Source organism: Sphaerodactylus townsendi, linkage group LG09 (genome assembly GCF_021028975.2).
Source record: "Sphaerodactylus townsendi isolate TG3544 linkage group LG09, MPM_Stown_v2.3, whole genome shotgun sequence".
NCBI classification, from domain to species: Eukaryota; Metazoa; Chordata; class Lepidosauria; order Squamata; family Sphaerodactylidae; genus Sphaerodactylus; species Sphaerodactylus townsendi.
In genome coordinates, this window is record NC_059433.1 from 67,673,958 (window position 1) to 67,701,164 (window position 27,207).

The 27,207-nt window shown below is 48.0% G+C and overlaps 1 protein-coding gene across 1 annotated transcript in view; it reads left to right on the plus strand.

Moving 5' to 3' along the window:
• Window positions 1-27,207, plus strand: part of COL22A1 (collagen type XXII alpha 1 chain) — a 112,976-nt gene that overhangs the window by 59,692 nt on the left and 26,077 nt on the right. Inside the window, exons 21-29 of the mRNA XM_048508469.1 lie at window positions 7,710-7,745; window positions 8,564-8,617; window positions 10,539-10,583; window positions 10,972-11,019; window positions 19,817-19,930; window positions 21,328-21,381; window positions 24,272-24,325; window positions 25,636-25,689; window positions 26,274-26,327. Coding sequence (XP_048364426.1) covers window positions 7,710-7,745; window positions 8,564-8,617; window positions 10,539-10,583; window positions 10,972-11,019; window positions 19,817-19,930; window positions 21,328-21,381; window positions 24,272-24,325; window positions 25,636-25,689; window positions 26,274-26,327 — 513 coding nt within the window. The remainder of the gene's footprint in view (window positions 1-7,709; window positions 7,746-8,563; window positions 8,618-10,538; window positions 10,584-10,971; window positions 11,020-19,816; window positions 19,931-21,327; window positions 21,382-24,271; window positions 24,326-25,635; window positions 25,690-26,273; window positions 26,328-27,207) is intronic.

A 27,207-nucleotide genomic window follows, 5' to 3' on the forward strand; every position in this document is an offset into this window, starting at 1 on the left:
CGTCCTGAGGCAACCTTCTGCAAATGGCAGCAGGGAGAATCCCTTCAGATGCACACAAAGGTCGATTCCGCACTTGCGTTATCGGCCTAAGTTCGAGCTGCGTTCGACCTAAGTGCTCTGCACAACCACTGGGATCAACGTGGTTTTGGGATCGATGGTAGCTTCGCCCCGTGTAGTGGTCAAATTTCCGACTACAGTTGGGAACTACTACTTTTTCAGGGAACCACACTCAAACTCAGCTCGATTCCAGTAAAGTGTGGAATCTCTGGTGCCAGGAGTCCCCCATTCAGCCAATCACAGCTGAGTGTTTCGGGCATGCGTACAGCTGGCCAATCAAAAAACGCCACCTTCATCCCTCCATTCCTGTGGCAGTTTTTTTTATAACGTGTGTGGGGATAGACGGAACATGGCCGTAGAACAGCAGCCAATCGGAACGGAGCGGCGAAGAGGCATAGGATGATTCCACCCTCCAAGCTGGGATCAAGCTGGTTGCAGTGGGGAACAACAATGGTTTCGACCTAGGTTAGTACCCTTCTCAAGGAACTGGGTCGAACCTATTTTACTTGTGTGCGGAATCGCCCAAAATGTTGGGCACAAGCTGAGGGTGAAACTGATCAGAGAGCAAAATTGGTCAGGCAGGAAACAGCCTCTTCTCCCCTGTGATGGCTTTGCTATCTGGAAAGCACACCAGAAGCCACATCTTTTTAAGACAACCCCCCCCCCCCAGTAGCTTATTTTGGGTGCGCAGAGTGAAAAGAGGCAGTCACCTCTTTTTAAGACATCCCACAGAAGTCTTTTTGTGCTGCGCACAATGGACCACATTAGCTTGAAATTCTAATAACCTCTCTGTCTGTATGGTGAGACTAACCTTGACCTGTATCCCATGTACTTTTTTTAAAAAAAAATTGTATCATTTGAATATTCCATTTTATATTAATATTCTTCATTCATTTTCAAACAATACATTTCCCCCTTTTCCCCCTTCCCCCCTGTATTTTCTTCATAATTTTATCAAACAAACAGCAGTAACTTCATTCTTTGTAATCTCTTCTCCCATATCTCCTCATTGACTCCAGCTTCTTTCATCCAGTCCGCATATACTGACCATATCTTCAAAATTTCTCTCTGTTTATCTTGCCACAGTTTATTTTTTGTTATTATATCGAAAATGTCCAGTGTCACTTGTTCCCAGATATATTCCAACCATTTCTGGATTGTCCATTTTTTCTTTTCTTTCCAGCCTAAAGCTGCATGTGCTGCTTTGATCATTATTTTATACATATAGCTATATTTTTTTATCTACCCTTCTATCCTCCATTACACCCATGAACATTAAATCATTATTTATCCACCAGTTTATTCACCAGTTTCTCGATATATGACAGTTATTTATTAACTAGTTTCTCGATATATAACATTACGGTTGTCCAATTTTTTTTCACTTCTATACATTCCGTCCACATATGACTATAATATGCCTCCTGGTCTCCGCAGTGCCAGCATTTAGGACTAAGTCCTTTAATCATATATGCTATTTGTTTTGGTGTTCTAAATCTATACCATTTCAATATCACTTTTCTTTCCAACTCCATATATTTCTCAGTCTTTATATTTTTCCGTCTATTAAATTTTCAGTTTTCCCAGTATCTAGAAAACCTTCCTTCTCCCATTTTTGATTCAATGTTCTTATCATAAAGTATTTGTCATCAAGTATCCCATGTACTGAACTATTAAGTATCCCTGAAAGTATAAGTTTGTTTTAGAAGTCAGGAAGATGACTTTCATTGAATCCCCCATAGATGCTTTGCTAGATAAACTGCACACAGTTCTGTTTATTTTATGTAATAATAAAATGTCCTTGATATGTGAGTGCCCATAAATTAAAAGATAAAAACAGTACCATGTTAGTTCATGGAGATGAAAGAATTTAGCAGTGGAGTTTTTAAAAATGTAAAGTGTTCATTTGTTCAAGAAAATCTGCCCGGCATGTAGGCTTTCAGAGAAAATAATATAGTCATGGTTAAAATACGTAAGAGGAAAAAAACCATACAACTCTTTAGGAAGAGGTAAATATTAAAGATATCATTCAAATATTGGGCTAAAATTAAAGCAGCAATGAAGTTGCTGTGTATTTAACTATGCGCAAAAATATAAAGTTGGAATCCATCAAAAAAGTTCTGAAATTTTAACAAACAAAATTTAGCATCCTTGGTCAAAGTAGCGACTTAGAATGACTGAGGGGCAGCGCAGCCAGGGGGCAGGGCTTCTGCCAGTGTAAATGACCTCTCCAGGGCACTTACACCAGCAGAGGGTCAAATCTGCCCGCACCCAGTGGTGGGACACAAAAATTTTAGTAACAGGTTCCCATGGTGGTGGGATTCAAACAGTGGCGTAGCACCAATGGGGATGGGCGGGGCATGACGGAGGCGTGGCCGGGCATTCCAGGGGCGGGGCATTAATAATTTCTCTGTTACTGTAAAAAAACTCTTACTGTAAAAAAAAAGTTCCTAATTTCCAGCTGGTATCTTTCTGTCCATAATTTAAACTCATTCTAGCAAGTCCTGTCGTCTACTGCCAACAGAAACAACGACTTCTCCCCTAATTGACTGCCTGTCAAATACTTAATACTTTCAAATACTTCATTTTGTTTCTAGAAATCAAAAGAAGGATACTTTCCCTAAACAAGGAACTTTACCATATTTCTAAAACATGTTTTTAAAACAGCCCAACAGGGAGAATTATCCCGTTTTCGACCTTCGCTAACCAGCCACATAGGAAACAACAGGACTTCGTGATTTTTGGACCTAATGGAATTTCTAACAGAAAAGCAGACCCAATTAGTAACCCCCTCTTGGGAACTGGTGAGAACCTGCTGGATCCCACCTCTGCCCGCACCCAGCCACTGTTGTGCCCTGCAATGCCCGACTGTGAAACCTCGTGCCACCCTGGCACTTGCACACTGCCCCCAGCTACACTGGTGTTCCGGGGGCATTTCAGGGGGCAGGGCTGATCTTAGTTGACTTTCAGACCCCTCTGGGCCCCTGTATGCCGGCGAAGCTGTCAGTGGAGGTATGCTATGATCTTCATGGCATATCTTTTTTCTCTTCTATGGGGGAGCTGGAGGGTTTTTTTAAATTCAGGCTCCCCATGCTGTGCCAAAGCCCTATGAAGCAGGCAGAGTGGCATTCAAGCAGTGCCATCCCTGTCTGTCTCCGCTCTGAACTGGGCTGTGAGATTTCCAATTAGGAAATATCTGCAAGCTGCTGAAACTGTCGCCTCTACCCTGCTCAAGTCTCTAATCAAAACTAGGCTCATTCCGCACATGCAGAATAATGCACTTTCAAACTGCTTTCAGTGCTCTTTGAAGCTGTGCAGAATAGCAAAATCCACTTGCAAACAGTTGTGAAAGTGGTTTGAAAACACATTATTTTGTGTGTGCGGAAGGGGCCCAGGGCTCTCAGTATGTACCATTTACTTATAAAACACACTGGAAACACAATTGGGGTCTTAGAGTAGAGAGTTGAGTAATTGGATTTATATCCCCCCTTTCTCTCCTGCAGGAGACTCAAAGGGCCTTACAATCTCCTTGCCCTTCCCCCCTCACAACAAACACCCTGTGAGGTAAGTGGGGCTGAGAGAGCTTTGAGAAGCTGTGACTAGCCCAAGGTCACCCAGCTGGCATGTGTGGGAGTGTACAGGCTAATCTGAATTCCCCAGATAAGCCTCCACAGCTCAGGCAGCAGAGCTGGGAATCAAACCCGGTTCCTCCAGATTAGAGTACACCTGCTCTTAACCTCCTACGCCACTGCTGCTTATGTGATCTTCTCTGGTTTGTTCCTGGGGTGGTTGGAATGGGACTGTATTGTCCCCAGTGACAAACATACTGGATTTTACAGTACAGACATGCGGTTCAGTTGCTCTGCATCAATGAAGCTCTGTCATAGTTGTTATGAGGACTTACATTCACACTTCAGTGGATCCACTGATTGTTTGAAGGCGGGTAATTTATTCTCCAGAAAGCTGAAGGTGGGTTGAAGGAACGGATCACTGCTCATGGCGTTGTGTATTCCTCCACCTTTATGCCTCATGGAAACTCTGTTTGATGTTGACCCAAAAGAAAAGAATGTGACCATATTTCCCATCATTTTCAGCTTTGTCTGCAAAGGGGGGGGAAATGGAAGCTGTATACGGGCCACAGTTATAGGCTCATTCCAAGTAATGCCACGAAGGACAGTTCTTTTCTGTCCAGTGGTGTTGCTAAGAGAAATGCTCTTCATCCTTCTTTACCAAATTTCTCCTGACAATCCAACTATCCCCCATCTTTCCCCCTCTTTTTAGGAATTTGGGGTCTGTTTTGAATCAATCCCGTTTTGATCGAAGAGAAATTCAAAGAGGAGGGGCAAGAGAGGGGCTCTGCAGGTTTTCAGAATTTCACTCAGAAGATATTCAGAGGCAGGTGTGAAGCCAGAACTCACATCCGGCCTACGCAGCTGTCTTGAGAAAAGATAGGTTAGAAACAAACTCCAAAAAAAGCATCAGACATCTGACATCAGAAACAAACAGGACGTTTACTGAACAGAATATAAAAGGTGACAGAAGGTGACCCCCTTCTGTGTGCTCTCAAAAGAGAGACACACCCACCATACAAAAGACCTTAGACTTTATAGATACAAAGAATACATACGTCACAGTTCATCCCCATACCCACGTACATAATCCATACCCCTTTCACGTGCTATAAGCATGAACCTTGACATCCCATTGGATAATTCTGTCTCCTTGTCACATTAAGACAGCCTCTATTCTACGTGTCTGATTCCTTCTGTTACACAAACACTGCATGCTGTTTGTTCACGTCCCTCTGCCCATATGCAAACGGCTGCAATAAAACTAACTTCTGCCTTTTCTGGTTTCCAAGAATAACCTGTTTTCCTACTTTTCTAAGTTTGCTCCTGAAGAGAGATACCTCCGCAGGGTATGCAGGTTTTTACATCCCATTCCTTAGAACCATAAAACTTTCCTTTTCCCAGTTTGAAATGATTTAACTTTAACAGATTATACAAACATTGATTTGAACAATTATACCATTCGATTCTAATACAATAGAATTATAGCAAAATACCAGTACATATGAATCTCTCATTATCATTTCTGTGGTTCTTTTTAACATATATAGAAAAACACTTTTTCCATTTAACTGATCACATTCATTTCTATTCTAACCTCTGATCTCTTTTATGATTCTGTTTATTCATGTAGCTATCCCCTATAGCTGGTTCTAACAAAAACAAAGTTATAAATGTATATGCCTTCTGTCACGTATTAACCTTTAGTGACAAGATCTTAAAGATATTTATCTTTGGCTCCTTCCGCACATGCAAAATAATGCGTTTTCAAACCACTTTTACAACTGTTTGCAAGTGGATTTTGCTATTCTGCACAGCTTCAAAGAGCACTGAAAGCAGTTTGAAAGTGCATTATTCTGCATGTGCGGAATGAGCCTTGGCTTGCCTGCATAACGGCTACATGCAGTTCGACCATCTGCTAACATGCAGTCCTGCTGGTCTCTATACAGAAACCCCGGTTTGATTCTTAGAAATCTTCGGTTCATGCAAAATTAATATCCCTTGATCAAATACCATTTGTAGACATTCTGGTCCATTCCCACACAGGCAAAGTCTACCTAAAACTCCCCGTCATCCTGCTAGAGCACCACCTTCTGGGGTGTAGCATCAAACAGCTGCAGGATTGGAAGTTACAAAAGGGTGCCTGGATTGCTCTTCAAAGAAAAATCAAACGGAAATGCCTCTTTTCGAAGAGAATGAGAAGAATCCATGGCTGTTTTAGGAAAAGAATCTCCTTTTTCCCGAACGCTGTCAATGGCGTAGGAGGTTAAGAGCTCGTGTATCTAATCTGGAGGAACCGGGTTTGATTCCCAGCTCTGCCGCCTGAGCTGTGGAGGCTTATCTGGGGAATTCAGACTAGCCTGTGGACTCCCACACACGCCAGCTGGGTGACCTTGGGCTAGTCACAGCTTCTCGGAGCTCTCTCAGCCCCACCTACCTCACAGGGTGTTTGTTGTGAGGGGGGAAGGGCAAGGAGATTGTAAGCCCCTTTGAGTCTCCTGCAGGAGAGAAAGGGGGGATATAAAACCAAACTCTTCTTCTCTTCTTCAGCCCCACCTACCTCACAGGGTGTTTGTTGTGGGGGGGGGGAAGGGCAAGGAGATTGTAAGCCCCTTTGAGTCTCCTGCAGGAGAGAAAGGGGGGATATTAATCTTCTTCTCTCTTCTTCTCTTCTCTTAATCAGGCCCCTTCCGCACACACAAAATAATGCATTTTCAAACCACTTTCACAACTGTTTGCAAGTGGATTTTGCTATTCCGCACAGCTTTAAAGAGCACTGAAAGCAGTTTGAAAGTGCATTATTCTGCATGTGCGGAATGAGCCTAAGTCACAAGTAGATTTTCCTGGGTGGATCACACAGTCAAGCAGCAAATTATTGTCATGCCATGATGATAGTGAGCAGTGAACAATGCATGCATACACCCTCTGTTGCCATGTGCCATCGGGATTAATCCCTCTTCAGAAGAACAAGATTTGGATTCATACTTCACCTTTCTTTCCTGTAAGGAGATTCAAAGTGGCTTACAAACTCCCTCCCTCCCTCTCCCCACAAGAGACACCTTGTGGGGCTGAGAGAATTCCAAAGAACCGTGACTAACCTAAGATCCCCCAGCAGGTTTCATGTGGAGGAGTGGGGAAGCAAATCTGGTCGACCAGATAAGAGTCCACCGTTCATGTGGAGGTGTCAAACTTGTGGCCCTCCAGATGTTCATGAACTACAATTCCCATCAGCCCTTGCCAGTCTAGCCAGTGCTCATGTTGGGAGGGACTGGTGGGAATTGTAGTTCATGAACATCTGGAGGGCCCCGAGGTTGATACCCCTGATCAAACTTGGTTCTTAAGAGTAGACTCTTCCTGTTCTTAACCACTATACCACTAGTCATGTTAGGATCAGTATCCACCAGTGCAACACATGTTCTTTAAAGGTCATACTAGGGCCGTTTCCGCACGGCCACACTGGGGGTTGGGTCGGCGTACATGACACTGACCCACCCCCCCCCGGGACCTTTCTCACAAATGGTCCCGGTTGCGGTGGGGAAGACTCTTTGAAATAATGCAATGACTCTTTAATGACTCTTTAAAATTGCAATGGAAGAGCGATGCCAGCTAACAGATATTTGCAGGAGTCATTTTCCACTCTTGCCCTACCCATTCCTGCCCCTGATGAGACCTGAGCAGCCCAAGAAATTACGTGAGAGAAGTTTTCGTCATTCATTGAATTTTGCAATTGTTTCGATCCTTTTCGAATATTCCCGAAACAGCCAATGTCGGGTATATTTTCGTTTTGGAAATAGTAGAATGTCTAACCCTACTGTGAACACAACTGGTTCTATCGCATACCATGTCGAAGCCCATTACCTAGTGCCGTGGTGGCGAACCTTTGGCACTCCAGATGTTATGGACTTCAATTCCCATCAGCCCCTGCCAGCATGGCCAATTGGCCATGCTGGCAAGGGCTGATGGGAATTGTAGTCCATAACATCTGGAGTGCCAGAGGTTCGCCACCATGGACCTAGTGGAATGCAACCAACCAACGTAAGGAGACGTCACTCTCAATTTATTTGTGATTTGTTTCTTTTTCAGGGCCCAGTGGGACCTCCTGGAGAGAAAGGGCCATTGGTACAGTATGTCTTTCTGCATATACACTGCTTTTGGTGGGTGGCAGTGGGAAGGAAAGGCAGAGGCGTAGTGCCAAGGGGGCGGGGGGAGGCACAATGCACCGGGTGGGCGCCCCTGCAGAGGTGTGGTGAGGGCGTGGCGGGACAGAATGTGGGACGGGACGGGGCATTATGGGGGTTTGGAGGGGCGTGCGGCATGCATGTGCACCGGGCGCGCTTCCCCCTCGCTTCGTCCCCGAGGAAAGAATCTTGCATGCTTGCCCAAACCCTTTTTATTTCTGAAATGATAGCAAGAATAACAGACAATATTGTTGCATATTTAATTTTGCCTGTTTCAATGTGGGGTAGAGATAGTCCATGTTGTGGTCCACCCCTGCGTGTTCCGATAAGCCTCCTGACATACGAAATTTATGCAGATGTATCCTGGCCCAGCCTAGGAAGTGGAGGAACTGAAACATCCTTTGATAGCATAACTCTGAATATGGCACACAAGGGGTTGATACGAATCCTCCATCTGTACACTTGTTTTATTTATTTCTTAAGGGGAAACGGTCTGTACAATTGGAGAGCCGCCAAATATGTAGAGACCCTGTTTTGTCTGAGAGGGGTGGGCCAGTTTCATACCCTATATTTTGGAGGCAGCAGTTTCGCTATGCTTTCGATATAGGTATTTCCAGCCACTACATCCTGAGCTGTAGAATTATGTTGGAATTTGAGCAGGCTGATCACAGGATAGCCATTCTTTAAATTGAGATCTGTGTATCCCCCCCCCTAAATGTACAGGATCAACGAACACTTTGTTTATCTTCTTCTAAACAGGGTCTCCGAGGTTTACCCGGCATACAGGGCCCCCCTGGACCATCTGGGCAGGATGTAAGTAAAGAGAGCGGGTGGTTGACAAACTTTTGAAATGCATTGTGGGACAGCAACTGCCCACCCAGCGCCATCATGCATATCAGAGAAGGGGATTTTTTTTTCCAACAGGAAATTGTCAAATGATTGCAGTAGGCAGGAAGTTTCTCCTCCCCAGCCCAGTTCGTCAGCATTGTCTCGGAGCAAAGTCACCAATTTCTGGCATTTGTTGTTATTCCCTAGTGAGAATCATTATCTTTTTTTCTTCTGTTCAAAAAGTAATGCAAAGGGCACGGAGCACACAGGAACACTCCAAGGGAGGTGGGGAAAATCAATGCAGTCTCTGTTTCTCTCCCCCTACCTGGCCCTGTATACCAGCTGTGCTAGCAAACCGGGCACAGAAAAACACAGAACAGCGGGGGGTAGACAACAGAGGAGGTCAGCTTGCTCAGCAAGACTCTAGACTTTTAAAAGACTGTTTTCTTGACATTAAGCAAGAAAATCCAAGTAAGGCCACTTCACACCCTTAAGGTATCTCAGTCCGAGACCATGGGTGACTGTGAAGGTCAGAAATTAGCACTTAAAAATATAAAAACTCATTATTACTGAAAAAGTAATTTGTTTCCCTGTTACTACCCACAAAGCCTGCTGTGTGACCTTGGACTAAACACAGCTCTTCGGGGTTCTGGCAGCTCCATCTACCTCACAAGGTGTCTGTTGTGGAAACAGGAAGGGGAAGGAGTTTGTAAACCCCTTTGAATCTCCTTGTAGGAGATAAAGGGGAGATATAGATCCAAAACCTTCTTCTTCTCCTCCTCCTCCTCCACATGAAGCCTGCTGAGTGACCTTGGGCCAGTCACAGTTCTCTCTGAACTCTCTCAGCCTATGCCAGTGGTGGCGAACCTTTGGCCCTCCAGATGTTATGGACTACAATTCCCATCAGCCCTTGTCAGCATAGCCAATTGGCCATGGTGGCAGGGGCTGATGGGAATTGTATGCAATGCAATGCAATGCAAAGGCAGGCCACTGAGCCTCTCTCGCCTTGAAAACCTTACAGAGTCGCCCTGAACCAACTGTGACTTGACAGCACTTTATATCTGGACACACCTGTTGAAAACCGGAACATACCTGACACTCTGGGAGAGAAACTATCAATACACTGACATTTTGAAAGTGTTTGGGGTCCTTTGGAGTACCCCATATCTGACCTGAAACAGTGACCTGAAACAGTGACCTGAAACAGTGGGATCCTCTTGGATACCCCATATCTGACCTGAAACATGTTTCATTTTGGCCAGGGCCGGAGCAAGGGAGAACGGCCCTGTGCCCCTGCCATCATCATCATCATCATCATCATCATCATCATCATCATCATCATCATCATCATCATCATCATCATCATCATCATCATCATCATCACAATCACAATCACTATCATTATCATTATCATTATCATTATCATTATCATTATCATTATCATTATCATTATCATTATCATTATTATAATATTTAATATACCGCCCTATCCCCGAGAGGCTCAGGGGATAAAATCATACATACAATTTAAAACAGCAGTTATATCCTAAAACAGCGTCCCACGAAACCCTTACATAACCCTCCCCAAAAAGAGTAATGGGTCCCGATGGCATTAGGATGCCCCTGCCTGCCCCCGGAATGCCCCAGAACACCTCCGCTATGCCCCAGTACACTCCCGCCACGCCCCAACATGCCCATTCACCAGTGCGTCACCCCCCCCCCCCTTAGCACTATGCCACTGATTTCGGCTCCGTTGTTTCCAAATACACATGTCTATTAAATACCTGTAGCAGCAAGAGAGACAGAAATCTGGGGAGGAGGAATCTTCAAGCCTCTCTAATACCCCTTCCTCTGTGTCAAATGGCATGACAGGAATATAATGACCTTCATTGTGTTGCGATTGCAGGGTTTGCCAGGAAATCCAGGGGAAAGGGGACCACCAGGAAAACCGGTATGTCATTCCTCTCATTCTCTGTCCCCCTCTTTCCTCATAGCACATTTCAGTGTCCAAGAGAAACCTATCCTTGGGTGCAGAATGTCTTCCTTTCCCACAGGCTAGTGTGCTAGATGATGAGTAAATTAATATGTAAAACAAATGACTCTTGGACACCGAAATCTGGACAGCCCCTAATTTCGCTACCTCAGTGGTATGGGAGGAGAGCGAGCAAACCTGAAATGATATATTGATTCCCATTCACTTCCATTTATTCCAGTCACTTTGAGCTGGTGCATAGCTAATCTGTTTAATGGTTTGGGGGATGTTTTGACATTGATCGTACATGACTGGAAACTGAGCTGAGCTTCAAAACAGTATAAAACAGGGTTTTGTTTTTCTTTAGGGTTCCTCACCTCTGCTTTCTCCTGGTGATATAAGTCTCTTAGTTAAGGTAAGAATCCTTTGAGGGTGCCTATAATACCATGTTCTACTAAACCTTATAAGTATTTGTACTATTTGCAAGAGAACCGAGTTCGATTCCCCACTACTCCATATGAAGGCTGCTGGGTGACCTTGGGCTAGTTACAGTTCTCTCGAAACTCTCTCAGCCTGCACAAAAACAGGCAATGGCGAACTGCCTCTGAAAGTCTTTTGTCTTGAACACCCGATCGGGTTGCCATAAACTGGCTATGACTTGAGGGTTCACCCACACCATTTTCGATGTGCGAAGTTGTTAGAGAAGGCCATATTGACACCAATCTGGATTGTTTGTTGATTTAAAATTTCTTTGGGCGCCCATTCCCCTTTCTTCCCAGTGGAGACCCAAAGTGACTTAGCAAAATGCAATTTAAACAAACAGTCCTATTTAGAAGCTTATAGGAAATTAAAAGGTCAACTATTGGATAGAGAGTTCTCTACCCTAATCACCGCAGCCAAGAAAACGGTACTTCTGTAGCTAAAATCGACCCACGCGGGTCGAAAGCGCGTAAGAAGCGAGAGCGCAGACGCGGAATATAACGCATCTGGGTGGAGAATATCGCCAGCAGCCGGAGACCGGAGGTCCGGGTGGTTTACCTAGCGAACGCTCCCGGCCTGGCCGGGTTCCTCCTGGCACCTTTTATTGTTGATGACTATTACTTCCTATCAGGGCGCATGTAGGAGGGAGTACTGGGGAAGTTCAGCGCGCGAGAGCCGGGAGTGTCGGGAGATCATCATGTGATGCATGATCTCATCTGGCTACATAGCGGAGAAGAGCCGCACAGCTGCCTGGAGCCTAATCCTCACCTGGGGGGGCAAGACCATCCCCTGTCGCTACGGGTGATTGAGCTGCAGACAGTTCCACGCAACCCGCGGACTCATGGGGATGAGGAGGGCGGGTGCGATGGTCGGCAAGACCGTCGCATACGAGGTCCGCTACAGATGGCGTCTAACGCTCTACTTTAATGGCACTGCTGGGTCGGCAGTGCACTACTACATCTCCTTTACATTTTAGAAGCAACGTAGCCTCAAACGCTTAAGGGCATGCATTTAAAGGGACGGCTTATCTCCTCCGGGCCAAGCCATCGTCAAAGTTGTGGCTGGCAAGCTGCTTGTGCAACATTAGAACTCTTGGTTATGTGGGCAAGGGAAATGCGTAGGGGTTTCTTTACACACCTGCGTAAGCAGGCAATAATATTAGGACACGATTGAACGTAAAACAAGATCCGATAACAAGATGCACCACAATTAAACCAATGGCAGAGCTGCCTGGCTAATAGCACTCAACCATCCTCCCGGCAGCTAATGGCAGCTCCAGGAGGGCTGTTGACCACCAATGGGGCAAAACATCATACTTCAGATTAGATACAACTTCTTGTACCACGCACTTCTCATGTGGATCAATCTGGGAATTCATCAGAAAGATTAAAACAACACATATTATGTACATTCTCTACAAACCTTGGTGGGGATGCTTAACAGCTTAACAACAAATAATCAATATGCGCACGCATTGTTCAGGGTCGCTTTGACGAAAGTTCCTGCTGCTCGGAGGCTTTCAGGGCATCCAGAGCGGTAGGTAGTCAGAGCTGATGGCGGACTTCGTTATGGGCACAGGCCAGCCCGGCCAATAGTCTTAAGCATTGTAGGAAGCGAGTCCATAGGACTCCCACTCAGGGAAGTTGGGCGTAGGGATGATTGTAAACTCCGCCGAGGAGAGGCGACCGCTACGTCTCGGCTGCGTCGAAGGGGAATTCGAAAGAGCAGGGCGGAAGAGCCGGCATGGCGGGCGGCCCGGGCGTCCGACCGAGGTGGAGCCTGGGGTAGGGACAAATGGTGAGGCGACTGAGAGGCAGCAAAAGAGTTCCGCAGGGAGTCGGGCGGATGTAGTTAATGCGTCCCTTCTCTCCGCGAGGGTCCAAGAACCAGCCCTGGGGAGCAGGATGTTTCCCAACACGGGGAATGTCACTCCATGTGTGCGTACCGCAGTTCCAGCTGGCGAGCGAAACACTTAATGGGTCGGAGTGGTCGGTTCCCCGTCCGCTGCGCCCGGTGACGCGGGCGCAGGTGTTGGACTCGGTTAAATGCACCGCCTTGGGTGACAAAGGGGAAAGAGCCAGCCGGAGGGTTTGGACCATCGGGCCTCAGTGATGCGGCGCTCATAGAATATCTGATGGATGAGAGCGCATTCATGAAGGGCTCAGCCCAGACTCCGCCAGGCTTAGAAGTCTCGAGGCGCTAACTTTGCAGACGGGGGAGCAGGCAGGAGCTCAGCAGGCTCTCCCGAACTCCCAGGTACTGGGCTCCAGGCAAGAAAGATAGAGACGCATTGCAGCGGCAGCAAAACTGCTCCCAGATGTTGGTCTGGTATGAAAGCTTGCCAGGGGTGGCCGATGTCCGCCATGCGCGCCGGCAGGAGGCAGCAGAGCAGGCACGAACGGGATAGTGGTCAGCTGAGTTGGTGGTGATATTATTATTGATATACGCCAAAGCGAGAGCCGCACAGAAGGTTCCCCTCGCAGAGTCTCCGGGGTGGCGGTCTTGCTGCCGTAGCAGCGCTAGGGCTCATTGGCTGGTCAGCCTTGGACGCCTCCCCAGGCTGGTCATTCGGATCTTTGGCTACTGGCTTACCGGGCGTTCTCTGCTGGGACCGCTAGGCTGGATCCTCCCTAGAGAGATCGCTGCCCATCTCCGGGATGGGGTTGGTTTCCGTCACGCGCCATTCCATGGGTTGGCCTGGTCATAATGGCTTAATGTCGAGTCCCACGGGGAACCTGTGCAGGAAGAGTAGGACTGGAAACACACACCCTTTCCCAGGTTACGGGCGAGAGTCCCGCCCAGGCTCAGATTCTAGAGCCGGTTTACATGGTGAGATTGGGATCGAAGCTAGTGTTTAGATTGGCATTATGGGAAGGAAAAGAAGAGGCTTGTTTTACGCAGCCCGTGAAGGTTGCTTTAATGCAACCTCCTTCCACTGGGTCATTTCTACACTCTCCTCTTTCTTTAGTTGTTTGACAGGGAGGGCAGGGAGGTGATGAGAGCACCATGGCGAGATTGGCCTTCAGAGCGCCACTCAGGGTCGCGTCCAAGGTGAGGGTCCTGTCCTCGGTGGGGAGGGAACAGGCTGAACCTGGGGAGTTGTGGGTGGGTATGCATGCTTAATCAGCAACAGCAAGGGGGCTTTGAAGCACCTTTGGGGGATGGGTGCATCCGGGAGGATGAAGCCAATCAGGGCAATTAGAGGCGGGGCTAAAATTCCCGCGACGCGACAAAGGAGAAAGGGAAGGGGGTTTCTTTGCAAGGGAGTTGCACTTACCGCGGACCTTGGTGGCTGAATGCAGGAAGCTGGATGGTGCGCTAGGGTACAGCCCGATTTTGCGGATCGAATTATCTTTGGGAATCGGGCTGCCGTCCGGTGACCGCTCCTATAAAAGGCGGCCTCGCCAAAGGTCGAATAAGTCAAAGAAAACCGGAGAGGAAACAACATTGTTGAGTGCCCAAGCGGTTTATGGGTGGAACGGAGGTGTTAGCGCAGCATCCCCTAGTTTAGGGCCCGTCACTGACAGTGCTAATGTATCAGGACGTGGGCCCAGATTTTACTATCCGAGGAGGCTAAATAGCCAATCTGGCCCTCCCGCTTCTTTAATACTAGTCGTAAAAAACAGAAGGGAAAAGGGGAGGGGAGGGAAACAGATTTCCTGTGGAAATTAGGAGGCAACTTCGGAAGGCAACGACTTGAATCAATGCGATTCGTGGACGGCTTTACTCATCCCAGACCAGAGTCGTGCTTTAACCTGACTCCATGAGGTCCTCTTCCCCAGAGATTGACGCATGGATGTCTACAGGAATGATGGGATGCGACCCTCGTGAGCTGCCGCCGCAGTCCTGGGCTTGCTGACCGTGAGCTGCCGGATGCTCCGTCCTCACAGTTTGTCTCCCCACCCCCCCCCAGCATGCAGCGGCAGGCCTGCCGGTGCGCCACTGGTCGGGCCACTCGCCGCTCTGGATGACGGTAACATCACGCCGCGGTCCACCAGGTCCCTTGGAACTTGACATCCTTCTATGGCGAGCCGCCCAGATATGGGATCGGAGCTTCCCGATAGGTATCTCCACCGCTAAGCGACGGTGGGGTAGAGCTTCTTGCGCATGTTGCAGCTGCATGGGGCTCGCGAGGCCTTATTGGGTGCGGGCAGCGCAGCGCATGGGGGCAAGAGAATCAGCATGAGCGCAGCTGGCCCGGGCGGCAGCTCGCTGTGGGATGTTTGTCCAGACCCGGGAGGTGGATGTCCTTAAGGTGTTCGCGGGAGTCTATCACTCGTAATTTACGAACAGTCCCTGTTCAGCCCTGCAGAGGCCTTGGCTAGCACTCGAAAGCCCACCTGTCCCGGCATTGGGATAGGCTGCGTCATACCTGGCTACACTGGGTTGGGGCGACATAGGACCCTCGTAAACCAAAGCGAGATGGGCTGGGTGCATCGCGGCGAAGCGATGCCACGCAGAGGGTGGTTTTGGCGAGGGGCCTTGGCGTTTGAGCCCGCTCTAGTACTCGGGTCCCTCCTTGTGGTCCTGAGCTGGGGAAGCGCCTTCGGCGGGGAGTTCTCCCCGTGGGCAAGTAGTCAAGTTTCTCCAGTGGAAGCCCCTTCGCAACGCGGCACCGGGTTTTTTGCGGCCTTCTCCTTCCTGGGGGAGGACCACTCCTCCATCGGGGTTGCAGGCCCCGCCGGCTGCCTACACTCCCTTCCGGAAGATGTCCGGGTCTGCTGCAGTTAAAGCAGCGTCATCCTGAGACCGTCTCCACGCCGTGGTGGAGAGAGTGCTGCGGCGGGTGAGGAAGGCTAGCTGGTGGCTACGGAGGGATCCATGGCTGTCCTGGCAAGCCTTGCCGTGCATGTCGGCAATAGTTCAGGATTTTTGCCTTGCCCAGAGCTCCTCGTGATTGCCCCTGGCGGCACTCCATGGAAGCGTGCCTCCCTTTATGGTAGTGGCGCATGAGGAGCTCTGCTCTGGAGCCTCGCCCTCGCTATCTAAGTACCTGCCTCTGATGCTTCCTGGAGCCTGATTCACAAATTCAGCATAGGGCTCTCTTGGGGTTTTTGCCGATGGAGTGAGAAACTCTGGGGTTGGCTGGCCGGGCATTGGGGACTTTGATGAAATGGCCTTACCAGAAGCACTACCGAAGGCGACCGTAAGGGTGGCCTTCTGTGCAGGTACACCTGATACGTTGGGATTGGCAAAAGCATCGGCCGCAGCTGAGCTAAGCGTGAAGATAGGCGCCGCAGGTGGTTGCCTGTTGAAGGCATTGCTGGCGGAACTCACTTTCCCTAGACTACAAATTGCGTAGGGGTCAGGGAGTACGAAGAGGTGGTTTTCCAGTCATCTGGTCCAGCTAGGTGGTTCTCATGGCGGTTTCCAGCATGCCTGCATGCCTCTCTCTCTACTTAGGGGCTAGTGACTCCCACGCCCGGCATTGTTTCTATGGAGCTCGTAAGGATATTATAGCTCAGGGGCGCACTGACAACCCGGCCAATCCATGCCATCCTCTCCCTGGTGGTCTGTGAAGTGGATGGGGCACAAATGCACCGAGAATATCGGCATGTATCGCCTTCCGGTTTCCAGGGTTCCTTCTGCAATCGTTAGATCGCCTGGGTTTCTCTGCGCAGAGTTTTGGAAACCCGCGCCATTATAACGCGGGCTAATGACGGAGGTGCAGGGTTTCCGGAAAAGGAAGGCGAGCAGTAGAGGGGGGGCGGCTGAGCGGCGGAAGTTTGAAATGAGAGTTTGGAAACAAGATGAAGGAGCCAGGGGCAGAAGGAGGTGACAGGCGTCCAATTCTATGGGATAGAGAAAATTCCGGGTCAAATTGAAGGTGAAAGATCGAAGGAGGGCTGCCTGCGGCAAGGGAGAGCCGTAGGGTCTGGCAGGCTGATGGCGACAAAACATTGTCTCCCCACGTCAGTAACCTGCCAGCCATATCGCCAGCGAACTCTGCAGCGAAGAGTCGCGCCGATCATACCAGTCCTTAAGATTAATAATGGACACTAATTTCAATGTCCCCCCCCCATTTTAGCGACTCTACGGGGACCCTGCATTTAGTGCGCTTTCAGTTCGGCTAACGTGCTTGCATCACTTAAGCCCCCCGCTTTTGCAAGCTTCCCATACTCACCGGTCGTGTTCCGTCGGACGAAGAAGCGTCCCAGGACGCGGTTCTCTGGATAACGCTCGATCGTGAGGACAGGCGTATACCGGAAACGGTGGTCAGATCTGGACGCCGGATCCAAATGGACTTCGTATCGCGTGCCCCTTCCCCAGGCACGATGAGCAGGGTGGGAGGTTCCGAGGATTCCCGTTTCGGCACCAGCTTGTAGGCTTCCACTCCACGCTGTCAGCGTAAGAACGAGACGACGCTGGAGATAACATCTGGTGGAGATCGCCTAGCAGCGGGAGACCGGAGGTCCGTGTTCCTAGCGAAGTCTCCGCCTGCCGGTTCCTGCACCTTTATTGTGTTACTCTATCGGGGGCTGTAGGAGGGAGGATTGGGGAAGTCTGGGAGAGCGGGAGGTCGGGAGAGATCACTGCTGTGATGCATGATCTCATAAATCTGGCTTCACGGCTTGGGAGAAAGAGGCGTGCACGCTGCCTGGAGCCTAATCTCACACCTGGGGTGCAGACCATTGTCCTAAGCCTGTGATTGAGCTAGACAGTTCCACGCACCCGGTGACTCCATGGGGGGGGGGATATGAGGAGTGGGGTGCGAGCGCGACCCGCAAGGCCGCTTAGCAGGTCCGCTACGTCCCCAACGCTCTACTCACGGCACTGCTGGGTACGGCAGTGCACTGCTACTACAGTGCTCCCCCCCCTGTATTTTTTTTTCTTCTCCCATTTGAACGGGGCCACTTAGCACACTACCTGTATTGCTTTAATAAACCCTGCATTCTAAGGAGAGCCATAATGCTACTGTAGGTTTAACACAGTTATGCCTTCTGCCTTGTTACATGGCAGGATTTAATAGCAAGAAAAGCATAAAAGATTGTGCCCATGTGTAACGATGGCTCAGTTGAATCTCTCTGGCTCCAGCCAATTACTACTACACTGTGTCTCAGATTCAAGGGAAATCAGATCCAAGTGGCATGTGAATCTTAACCCCTTACATTTGCACCCCATCTCCCTAGATTTAATTAGGGATTACATACACTACTTGTTGGACAATCCTGATCCTTCTCTCTGTATGATAGTGGCAGACTTTCTCCTGGAAATTACTAAATGCCAGTAGATTTCCTTCGACCTAACATTTATTTCCTGTATTGTATATGCTTTTTAATCCGTTTTTATTATTGTTGTACTGGTCTATGCCAATAAAGGCTTGCTTCAAATTTAAACAAACATGCAAGCATGAATACTGTACAGGGGTTTTTGTTTTTGTTTTTGTGTGTGTGTGTGTGCTTATTAACCAGTATTTGATCCTCGGGTACAACAAGGTCAGCCATAGCCACAAATTACTGTTTTGTAAACCTGGGGGGATCCTCCAGATTTGCAGGGAAAAAAAATCTGAACTGTCTGCATAAATAGCACATATAACAGCTGTACTGGGTGATACTTTGGATTGCTACAGGAACACCAGTACTATGGTCCAGCAGCAATAAACTAGTTAAAGCATAGGTGTCAAACTCGCGGCCCTCCAGATGTTATGGACTTCAGTTCCCATCATCCCCTGCAAGCATGATGCTGGCAGGGGATGATGGGAACTGTAGTCCATAACATCTGGAGGGCCGCGAGTTTGACACCTGTGAGTTAGGGGATCTATTGTTGGCTGAAGAGATAAACTACAGTGTGGAGGAAGGGAGATTCAGCAGGGGCAGGAAGAGGAAGCAGACGTGATCTGATTAGATTAGATATTTAATTTATATACTGCCCTTCCCTGGAGGGCTCAGGGCGGTGCACAACATAATAAATAAATAATAACATAATAATACAATAAAATACCGTGTTTCCCCGAAAATAAGACAGTGTCTTATATTAATTTTTGCTCCCAAAGATGCGCTATGTCTTATTTTCAGGGGATGTCTTATTTTTCTGTGTTCTGTTCATCGGGCATGCTTCCAAACAAAAACTTTGCCACGTCTTACTTTCGGGGGATGCCTTATATTTCGCACTTCAGCAAAACCTCTACTATGTCTTATTTTCAGGGGATGTCTTATATTCGGGGAAACAGGGTAATAGTACAGTTGGACTAAGCAAAATAACAGAACCAATGTTACACTAGCCCCACAGTGGGCCAACAATTCAACAAATACTTATCAATTCTATATCAGGTTAACAGACTAATAACAGATTAATGAACAGATTAATTATTTCATAACAACATGACGGTAACTTTGACTTTCAAAAGCTTCTATTCTGGAAGTCTTATTGCTGTTTGACAGAGAATTCTTCACCTCTTCACGAAACTAGTCCTCTTGAGCTTCTTCATTAAATAATTTAATACTCAATAGGGTTGTATTTCCAGCCTGGGTTTTTTGTCAGTTGGTTGGCAGCTCCAATCTTTGGTAAGTATGTTTGATAGAGAATGAAGAGGTTGATTGACAAGGAAGTTAGAGGTGTATGAAAACAATCTGGGTTTGGTGTTTAAAGATGCCCATCACATAAGGCGGAGAGGTTTTCACTCTGTGGAGATTCTACAATATATTGTATTGCAGGTAATTCTGTCTCTGACTCAGCCAGCGCTACCCACAGCATCTGTGAATTTCTTCTCTTTATTGCTTTCCCACTTTTAGGATGTGTGCAGTGACTGCCCCCCTGGGCCCCCTGGGCTCCCTGGGATGCCAGGATTCAAAGGTGATAAAGGCCCCCCAGGTTCGCTCGGCAGAGAAGGCCCAGTTGGAAAAACAGTAAGCAAAAAATTCACCACTTACTGAGGACTTTATTTATGTTGGGAGATCAGTGACTGAATTCCAGGCACTGGTCCATTTATTTATACTGATCTAAAAGGAGAATCCTCCCTTCCCCAAAGAAACACCCACCAGTTGTACAAAAAACATTTATCTTGGGAATGTTTGGTGTATAGCTTTGGCATAAAAGGTCATCCCTCTTGGAGTAGAAATGATCTCCCATTTATGTATTTTATTTCAATTTTATTAAATTTAATCTCACCTTTTCTCAGCTAAGGCTGGGCTCACGGTGGCTCTCATACATCAGTTCACAGAAATCAGATTGCCGTTAACTGCAACATTTAAACATTAAAATTTTAAAATACAATTCATTAATATCCTTTGATGGTGACAAATCAGATATCCAGAAAGAACCCCTGTACAGCATAAAAATTCATCAGCAACCTCCACCCCATCGTAGATCCAATAAGTTTCAAACAAGCAAGATGGGGTGAGGAGGGGGACAAGCCAGAGGTGGGATCCAGCAGGTTCTCACAGGTTCCTGAGAGTAGGTTACTCATTATTTGTGTGTGCCGAGAGGGGGTTACTAATTGGTGATTTTCCCACGTGATTTTTGCCTTAGTTACGCCCTTCCTCTCAGGAGTAGCACACAGAACTGGAAGCAGTCTAGCAGGAGGTGCACCCGGCGTGCGTGGCAGCCTGCGCCTGCATGCATTCGTTTCCCGCCCAAGGACCGGTGCAGCAGCTGCATCCTTGCCACAGCCCTGCCCAGGAATGCCCCACCCCTGGAATGCCCGGCCATGCCCCTGTTGTGCCCCGCCCATCCCCATTGGTGCTACGCCACAGTTTGAATCCCACCACCAAGGGAACCTGTTACTAAAATTTTTGGATCCCACCACTGGGACAAACTCAGGAGGCTAGAGAGCTTGAACGGACTCGTGCATATAATATGTAACCTGCCAGCTAATTCACATACTTTGAACCAAGATATAAGCTGGTGCAGAAGTGAACAAAAGTAACACATGGCATTTCTTTAAAATGAATTGCTTTGACAGAAGCTGGACAATTTTTATCCATTCTAGTCCCCACCAATGCCAGATACGGCAGAAGCCCTTATCGACCTGTATCATTGTATCCCATGACTCAGTATTCCTGTATCCTGTCCTTCAGCCTAGAAAAGCTATTTTCATAAAACCTTTTGATAAGGAAGATGATGAAGGGACATTGTGAATTTTAATTTGTTTACCCCACTTGTCAAGGAGGTTTACATAATGCCCTGTGAAGTGCTAAAATGGGAGTTTTCCTGTACAGCATTCTAGATTTAGACACAAAACCTAGTTCAGAATGCACTTCTAAAGGTACGTGAAGAAACCTTATCATTTTTTACTGTCTTTCAGGGCGAGCCTGGACCAAGAGGTCATCATGGCCCACCAGGTGTGGAAGGTCCCAAGGTCAGCTATGTGTTCAGTCTACACCTTCAAAATCTTTTTTAAAAATGCTTTGAAAGAACCAAAGCTCAGAGTCAAAATCTTGGCTGTATTGGGAGAAGGGCTTCTGATTGCACAGCGGAAAGGGCGCCCCTGCACCAGCAGGAATTCGCACGGGAGCGTGCGAGCGGCTTCCGCAGAGGCCGGCGCGGGAGATGCAGCTCCGCACAGAGCCGCCTCTTCCCCATCCCTCTCCCACTCACCGTGTCGCCTTCCTCACCCTGCTGGCCTCCTAAGACCGGCCCACGCTGCCCTCCAACCTCCAGGGGTCGGAGGACAGTGAGGGAGGGTCTTAGGAGGCCAGCAGGGCGATGAAGGCGACGAGGTGAGTTGGAGAGGGATGGGGAAAACAGCGTGTTCCTGGCGGTGCCGTTCACACCGCGCTGCCGGGAATGTGCTGTTTTCCAAAAACCTCCCTCCAGGACACCGCCCTGGGGATGGAGGAGGGGAGCCAGGTCGGCGCTGCTGCGTTTTAGCAGCGCCGCCTGTGCGAACGGCTCCCTGGGGATGGCGTTTTTGCCGTCCCCAAGGCGCCGTAAATGGCCTGTGCGGAAAGGGCCAAGGTGAAAGTCTGAAGAGTAAACAGCCCTAGTTTTTCAAGTCCTACAAAGCATCACCTCCATCTATCCAAACATCTGCGTAACTTGTGGATGGTGTACAACCTACCCCACCCAATTTGGATTAGACCCACCCCCAGAACTTCAAAATCAGGGCCAGATTTATTCAGAAATTTTGAAAGTTTAATTCCAAACATTGGGTGCTCTGTCTAATTCTTGATGATATTATTAGGAGTTAGGAGTCCCTTTCCCCTGGTGGGGACAGGGAATCCCTGCTCCCCTTTCCAATGCCCCCAGGGAGAAATAATTTAAACACCTGTGGGGTCACATTTGGCACCACCACAAAATTTCTGGTTAAAAAACAACAACACCTATGTATGACATAGGTAGGCTGACCAGCCGTCCCGCTTTTGGCGGGACAGTCCCGCCTTTAAACAATTTGTCCCGCATCCCGCGGGTTCTTCAAATTGTCCCAATTTTTAGGAGGCTGCCGTACGCCTTCTGGGGCGCAAGGCAGTGTGGCAGCCTACCGCGCGCGTGGCTGCAGCAGCCCATGGCCTTCTGGGGCTTGCCGTTTGCCACCCTGTGACAGGGCAGGAAATGGCAAGCCCCAGAAGGCAGTGCGCTCCTGCGGCTGCGTACACATGCGCACGCGCGCGTGCGCGGCCGCCTACCCCCCTGCCCTGGTTCACAAAGGTGACCATCTGGTCACCTTAGACATAGGGTAGTTCTAGGAATTGCCAGAAACACTATGGTTCTACTTCCTGGCAATCCTGTTAGGAATGTGACTAGGGCTGAATTCTTCCCTCAGCCCTCCCAACACAAATTCCTAAGTCCTGCCCCAGTTAGACCCTTTTTCTTCCTACTTACTGCCTGTAGAGCTACTATCCTCTCCACAATTACCTGAGGGTAGGTTTTGCTGGCAGAAACATGGAGGTTTCACTGGAGGCCTCATTTCCTGCTTCCATAGAACTGGGAAGACTTTTATCTTGTCACTGAAACCCTAACATGTATTTATTACCCTTCCTTGCTCCTGTCTTGTTAAACTCAATCAGCCATAAGAGTTTTAAAAAACACAATTTATTGCATGTTTGAGATTTAAATGGAGGCACTTTTCATGTCCTTGATAGGTGACTACATGAGACCATAGCTCTTGTTTCTTTTTAATTGCCTTGCTAAGCTCAGACCTTTAAGAGACCAGAGTTTACTATCTTTCTCATTCGATTGGATTATCCTTGTTCTGGTTTTATTTCTCCTCTGCAAGAACTGAACACCTAAGGCTTTCTTTTTGAATTGTTTTCTTTGTATCACCCCCCACCCCTAAAATGTGTGAATTTTTTGAATGTCATTGGTGTATAAACTGTGTATAGAATAACTAGTGTATATAGCATAAAATTATTCAAGAAAACTAAGAGCATCATTAGTGATAGAAGTACAATTGGGGTGGAACTGCACTGGGGGCAAAATTGGAAATCAAGAGGAAATGAAATGGTTGTGTTTTTCATCCTTTCCTTTATTCCTAGGTGGTTTTTAGTAGCCGTGTTTAGATTGCTGCAGTTTTAACTCAGCGCTGTCTCTTGGGCCACTTCTGCACGGCCCTACTGGGGGTCAGGTTGGCGTACATGACACCGACCCAACCCCCCGGTTCCAGTAATGACCAGGAAGATGGCACCGCGCTGTGCCGTCACCTGATCGACTTACCATCCCTGCAACCGTCCGGTGCATCGCCGAGGCCAGAGGACACACCCCCTGCCCTGCGTGACCACTCTGGAGTCACAGGACGGGGGGGGGGGTGTCCCCACGCCTCAGCAACGTGCCGGATGGTTGCAGGGACGGTAAGTCGATTGAGCAAGGGGGGAGGGATGGCACCTTCCAGCTGCTACCGTTTGCACGGCAGCGGTTGGAAGCTGCCATTTTCCAAAAACCTCACTTGGGGAGTGAGGTGGGAAAATGGCAGCTTTGCATCACTGGGGAGGAACGAGGGTGGCGCAGCTGCGAAGCAGCTGCACCCCCCATGCGAACAGCTCCCTCGGGACGGCGTTTTTGCCATCCCCAGGGTGCTGTATTTGGCCCGTGTGGAAAGGGCCTTGGTTTGCTTTAATTGTTGATTTTATGTGTTGATATTTGTTGCTATAATCTTATGTATAGTTATCAGTTTGGGAAACAGTAGACTGGGAGTGTGGAATACAAATGCGTAAATAAATACATTAAAAATTGTGGAAGCTGCTGCAGGAATATTAGGTTTAAAAGCAAGGTATGTGTATTTTAAATAAATTGATTATTTCCTTTGTCATTAGGGTGCTAAAGGAGACCGTGGGACGATGGGCGAGGCTGGTCTGAAGGGTGAACAGGTATATATTGAAACCATACACTAGGCAATGATATTCCTTCCTTGATATTACCCCAAATATTTCAATTTAATACATTTCATACAAAGCAGCCTGGCTTATGGATTTTCAAGTATCCTCAAGCAAAGTGGTAACTATAAAAGGCAGCAGTAGGAATTATGCAAGGGAAAACTGCCCATTATTAAGACATCTTATCTGTATTGGTAGTAAGTGTTATCTTGTGCACCCTAAGGTCACTTTTGGGAATAAATAGTTATGTCATGGGAAGAAATAGAAGTTATGTCATGGCACTATAACAGTATTTTCCAACCTGAGGTACATGTATCTTCAGGAGTATGCACCAAAGCATTTTGGGGTACATGAAAAAATTATGTAATGGGTTTGCTTAGGGAAATGGGTTGCCAAAGGGTGCATGAGTGAAAAAGGATTGGGAACCACTGCACTGTAAGAATTGCCAGAAACACTATTGTAAAATGTATTATCAAAGGCTTTCATGGCCAGATTCAACTGGTTCTGGTGGGTTTTCTGGGCTGTGTGGCCGTGGTCTGGTGGATTTTGTTCCTAACGTTTCGCCAGCATCTGTGGCTGGCATCTTCAGAGGTGTATCACAGAGAAAAGTCTGTTTCACACAGTGTCTGAGTGAGAAGGGAAAGTTTAGTGTGGTATATTGTCCATGTCCCAGGGTGGGGAAGCAATCATTAAGTGTTTGGGTGGAACTTGCTATGCAAAGGTGTGGTTGAGTGCATTTGAAATTCACAAACCCCAGGACAATTTCAATAAGAAAGAAGAGACGTTAAAAATTAGCAAAGCCTGGCTCCCAGTACTTAAAAAATGGACTGATAACCCCACCCGCAATACAATGCACTCAACCACACCTTTGCATAGCAAGTTCCACCCAAACACTTAATTATTGGTTCCCCACCCTGGGACATGGACAATATGCCACACTAAACTTTCCCTTCTCACTCGTTTCCGCACGGCCATGCTTGGAGGTGCGTCGACGTATACAACGCCGACGCACCCCCCCCGGGACTGTTCGCACGCCCCCCTGCCCTGCGCGACAGCTCTGGAGTCGCAGGGCAGGGGAGGCGCGTCCCCAGGCCTGGGCAACGTGCCAGAAGGTTGCAGGGAAGGTGAGTCATTCGGGAAAGGGGGGGGGATGGCACCTTCCAGCTGCTACCTTACTTTTTACCCTCAAGTAAGTACTATGCACACACACAGTTCTTTGGAGACTGCCACTAAGACAAACTCTCTGTGGGTATTTGCAATCAGGAGTGAAATGTAAAAGTAAAGTCTGTTATTATCTTATGCAGGGCCATCCTGGTATACCTGGCTTCCTGGGCCAACCTGGAAACCCAGGCCCACCTGTAAGACACTATTGTATATCTTTTTCCCTTATATCTTTCTCACCTTTATTAAAAAGTGAATTGTTGCTTTGCATCTGTCTTTCTCACAGTGCATGCTGTTAATTCTGGGTTTGTATTGAGGTATTTAGTGACTAGCTAGAATTTTTCCCTTCTATGGTGACTAGGCTTGCCAGCTCTGGGTTAGTAAATGCCTGGAGATTTAGGGGTGGAGCTCAAGGAGGGTGCGGTTTGGGCAGGGGGAGGAGCTTCAGTGGTGTACCATGTCATACAGTCCCCCTTCAAAAGAGGTCCTTTTCTCCAGGTGATCTGACCTCGAAAACATAGCTGGCTGTACAGAAAGCATTGTTAAAAATTTCAGTCCTGCATCACTCCAAGGTGGTCAAAGAGCAGAAGCCTTTTGCATGTGTTCTGGAAGGCTGGAAGACAGTCACAGAAAAGTTGTGTGTGTGTGTGCATGTATTGAATGAATCTGAAACTATATTAAGAGGTAAATGTCAGACCTGAACTTTGTAATGTGTAAGTTTTCATGATGAATGAAGAATGCTGCTCATTTCCACCCCCACCCCCCACCCCCTGTGATTTAGGGCTCTGACGGTCCCCCTGGACCTGTGGGACCACCAGGGAATCCTGGAGGTACGGTAAGTCACTGCTCAATTTGTAGCTGGGGATTGAAAGTGCTATCAAGTTGCATGTGGCTTTTGGTGACACTATAGGGATTTTAAGGCAAGAGGTGGTTTTCCATCATCAGCCCCTCATAGTGACCCTGGACCAGAGGTGGGATCCAGCAGGTTCTCACCAGTTCCCGAGAGTGGGTTACTAATTATTTGTGTGTGCCAAGAGGGGGTTACTAATTGGGTCCACTTTTCCATCTCCACGCCCTCGCCTCCCCGAGAGGCATCCTGCCTTTGAACGTGAAGGTTCCATATAGCAATTGCGACTAATAATGTAACTCCCTGAACTGGGTTAATCCCTTTCAGGTACTGTAATTCATGGATCCTCAGCTTTTCGTACCTTTTATCGCACCAGTCTCTATCAAAGAACCTGTGTGTTTCACCATTGCTGTGTTCAGATTTGTGAGTTGGGGCAGAAAATGTCTATAATGTGATGATGATTTAGAAATGACCTGGTGCAAAAAAAATTTGGGGGGGGTCGTGGTGGGGTGGCTGCCTATGGGGGGGCATCCAACTCAGGTTTTGCCCAGGGTTCAGGTTTGCCTAGGTATGCCTCTGCCCCCTTTGCTGGGGGGGGGGGGGCTGGCGAGGGAACCTGTTACTAAAATTTTTGGATCCCACCACTGCCCTGGACCTCTTTGGTGGTCTCTCTTCCAAGTACTAACCAGGGCCAGCCCTGCTTAGCTTCTGAGATCTGAGAAGATTGGGTTATCTTGGGCCATTCAGATCAGGTCTTGGTTTGTATTGTAGAGGTTAAGAGTGGTGGACTCTAATTTGGAGACCCGGGTTCAATCCCCCACTCCTCCACAAAAAGTCTGCTGGTGACCTCAGACAAGGCACAGTTCTC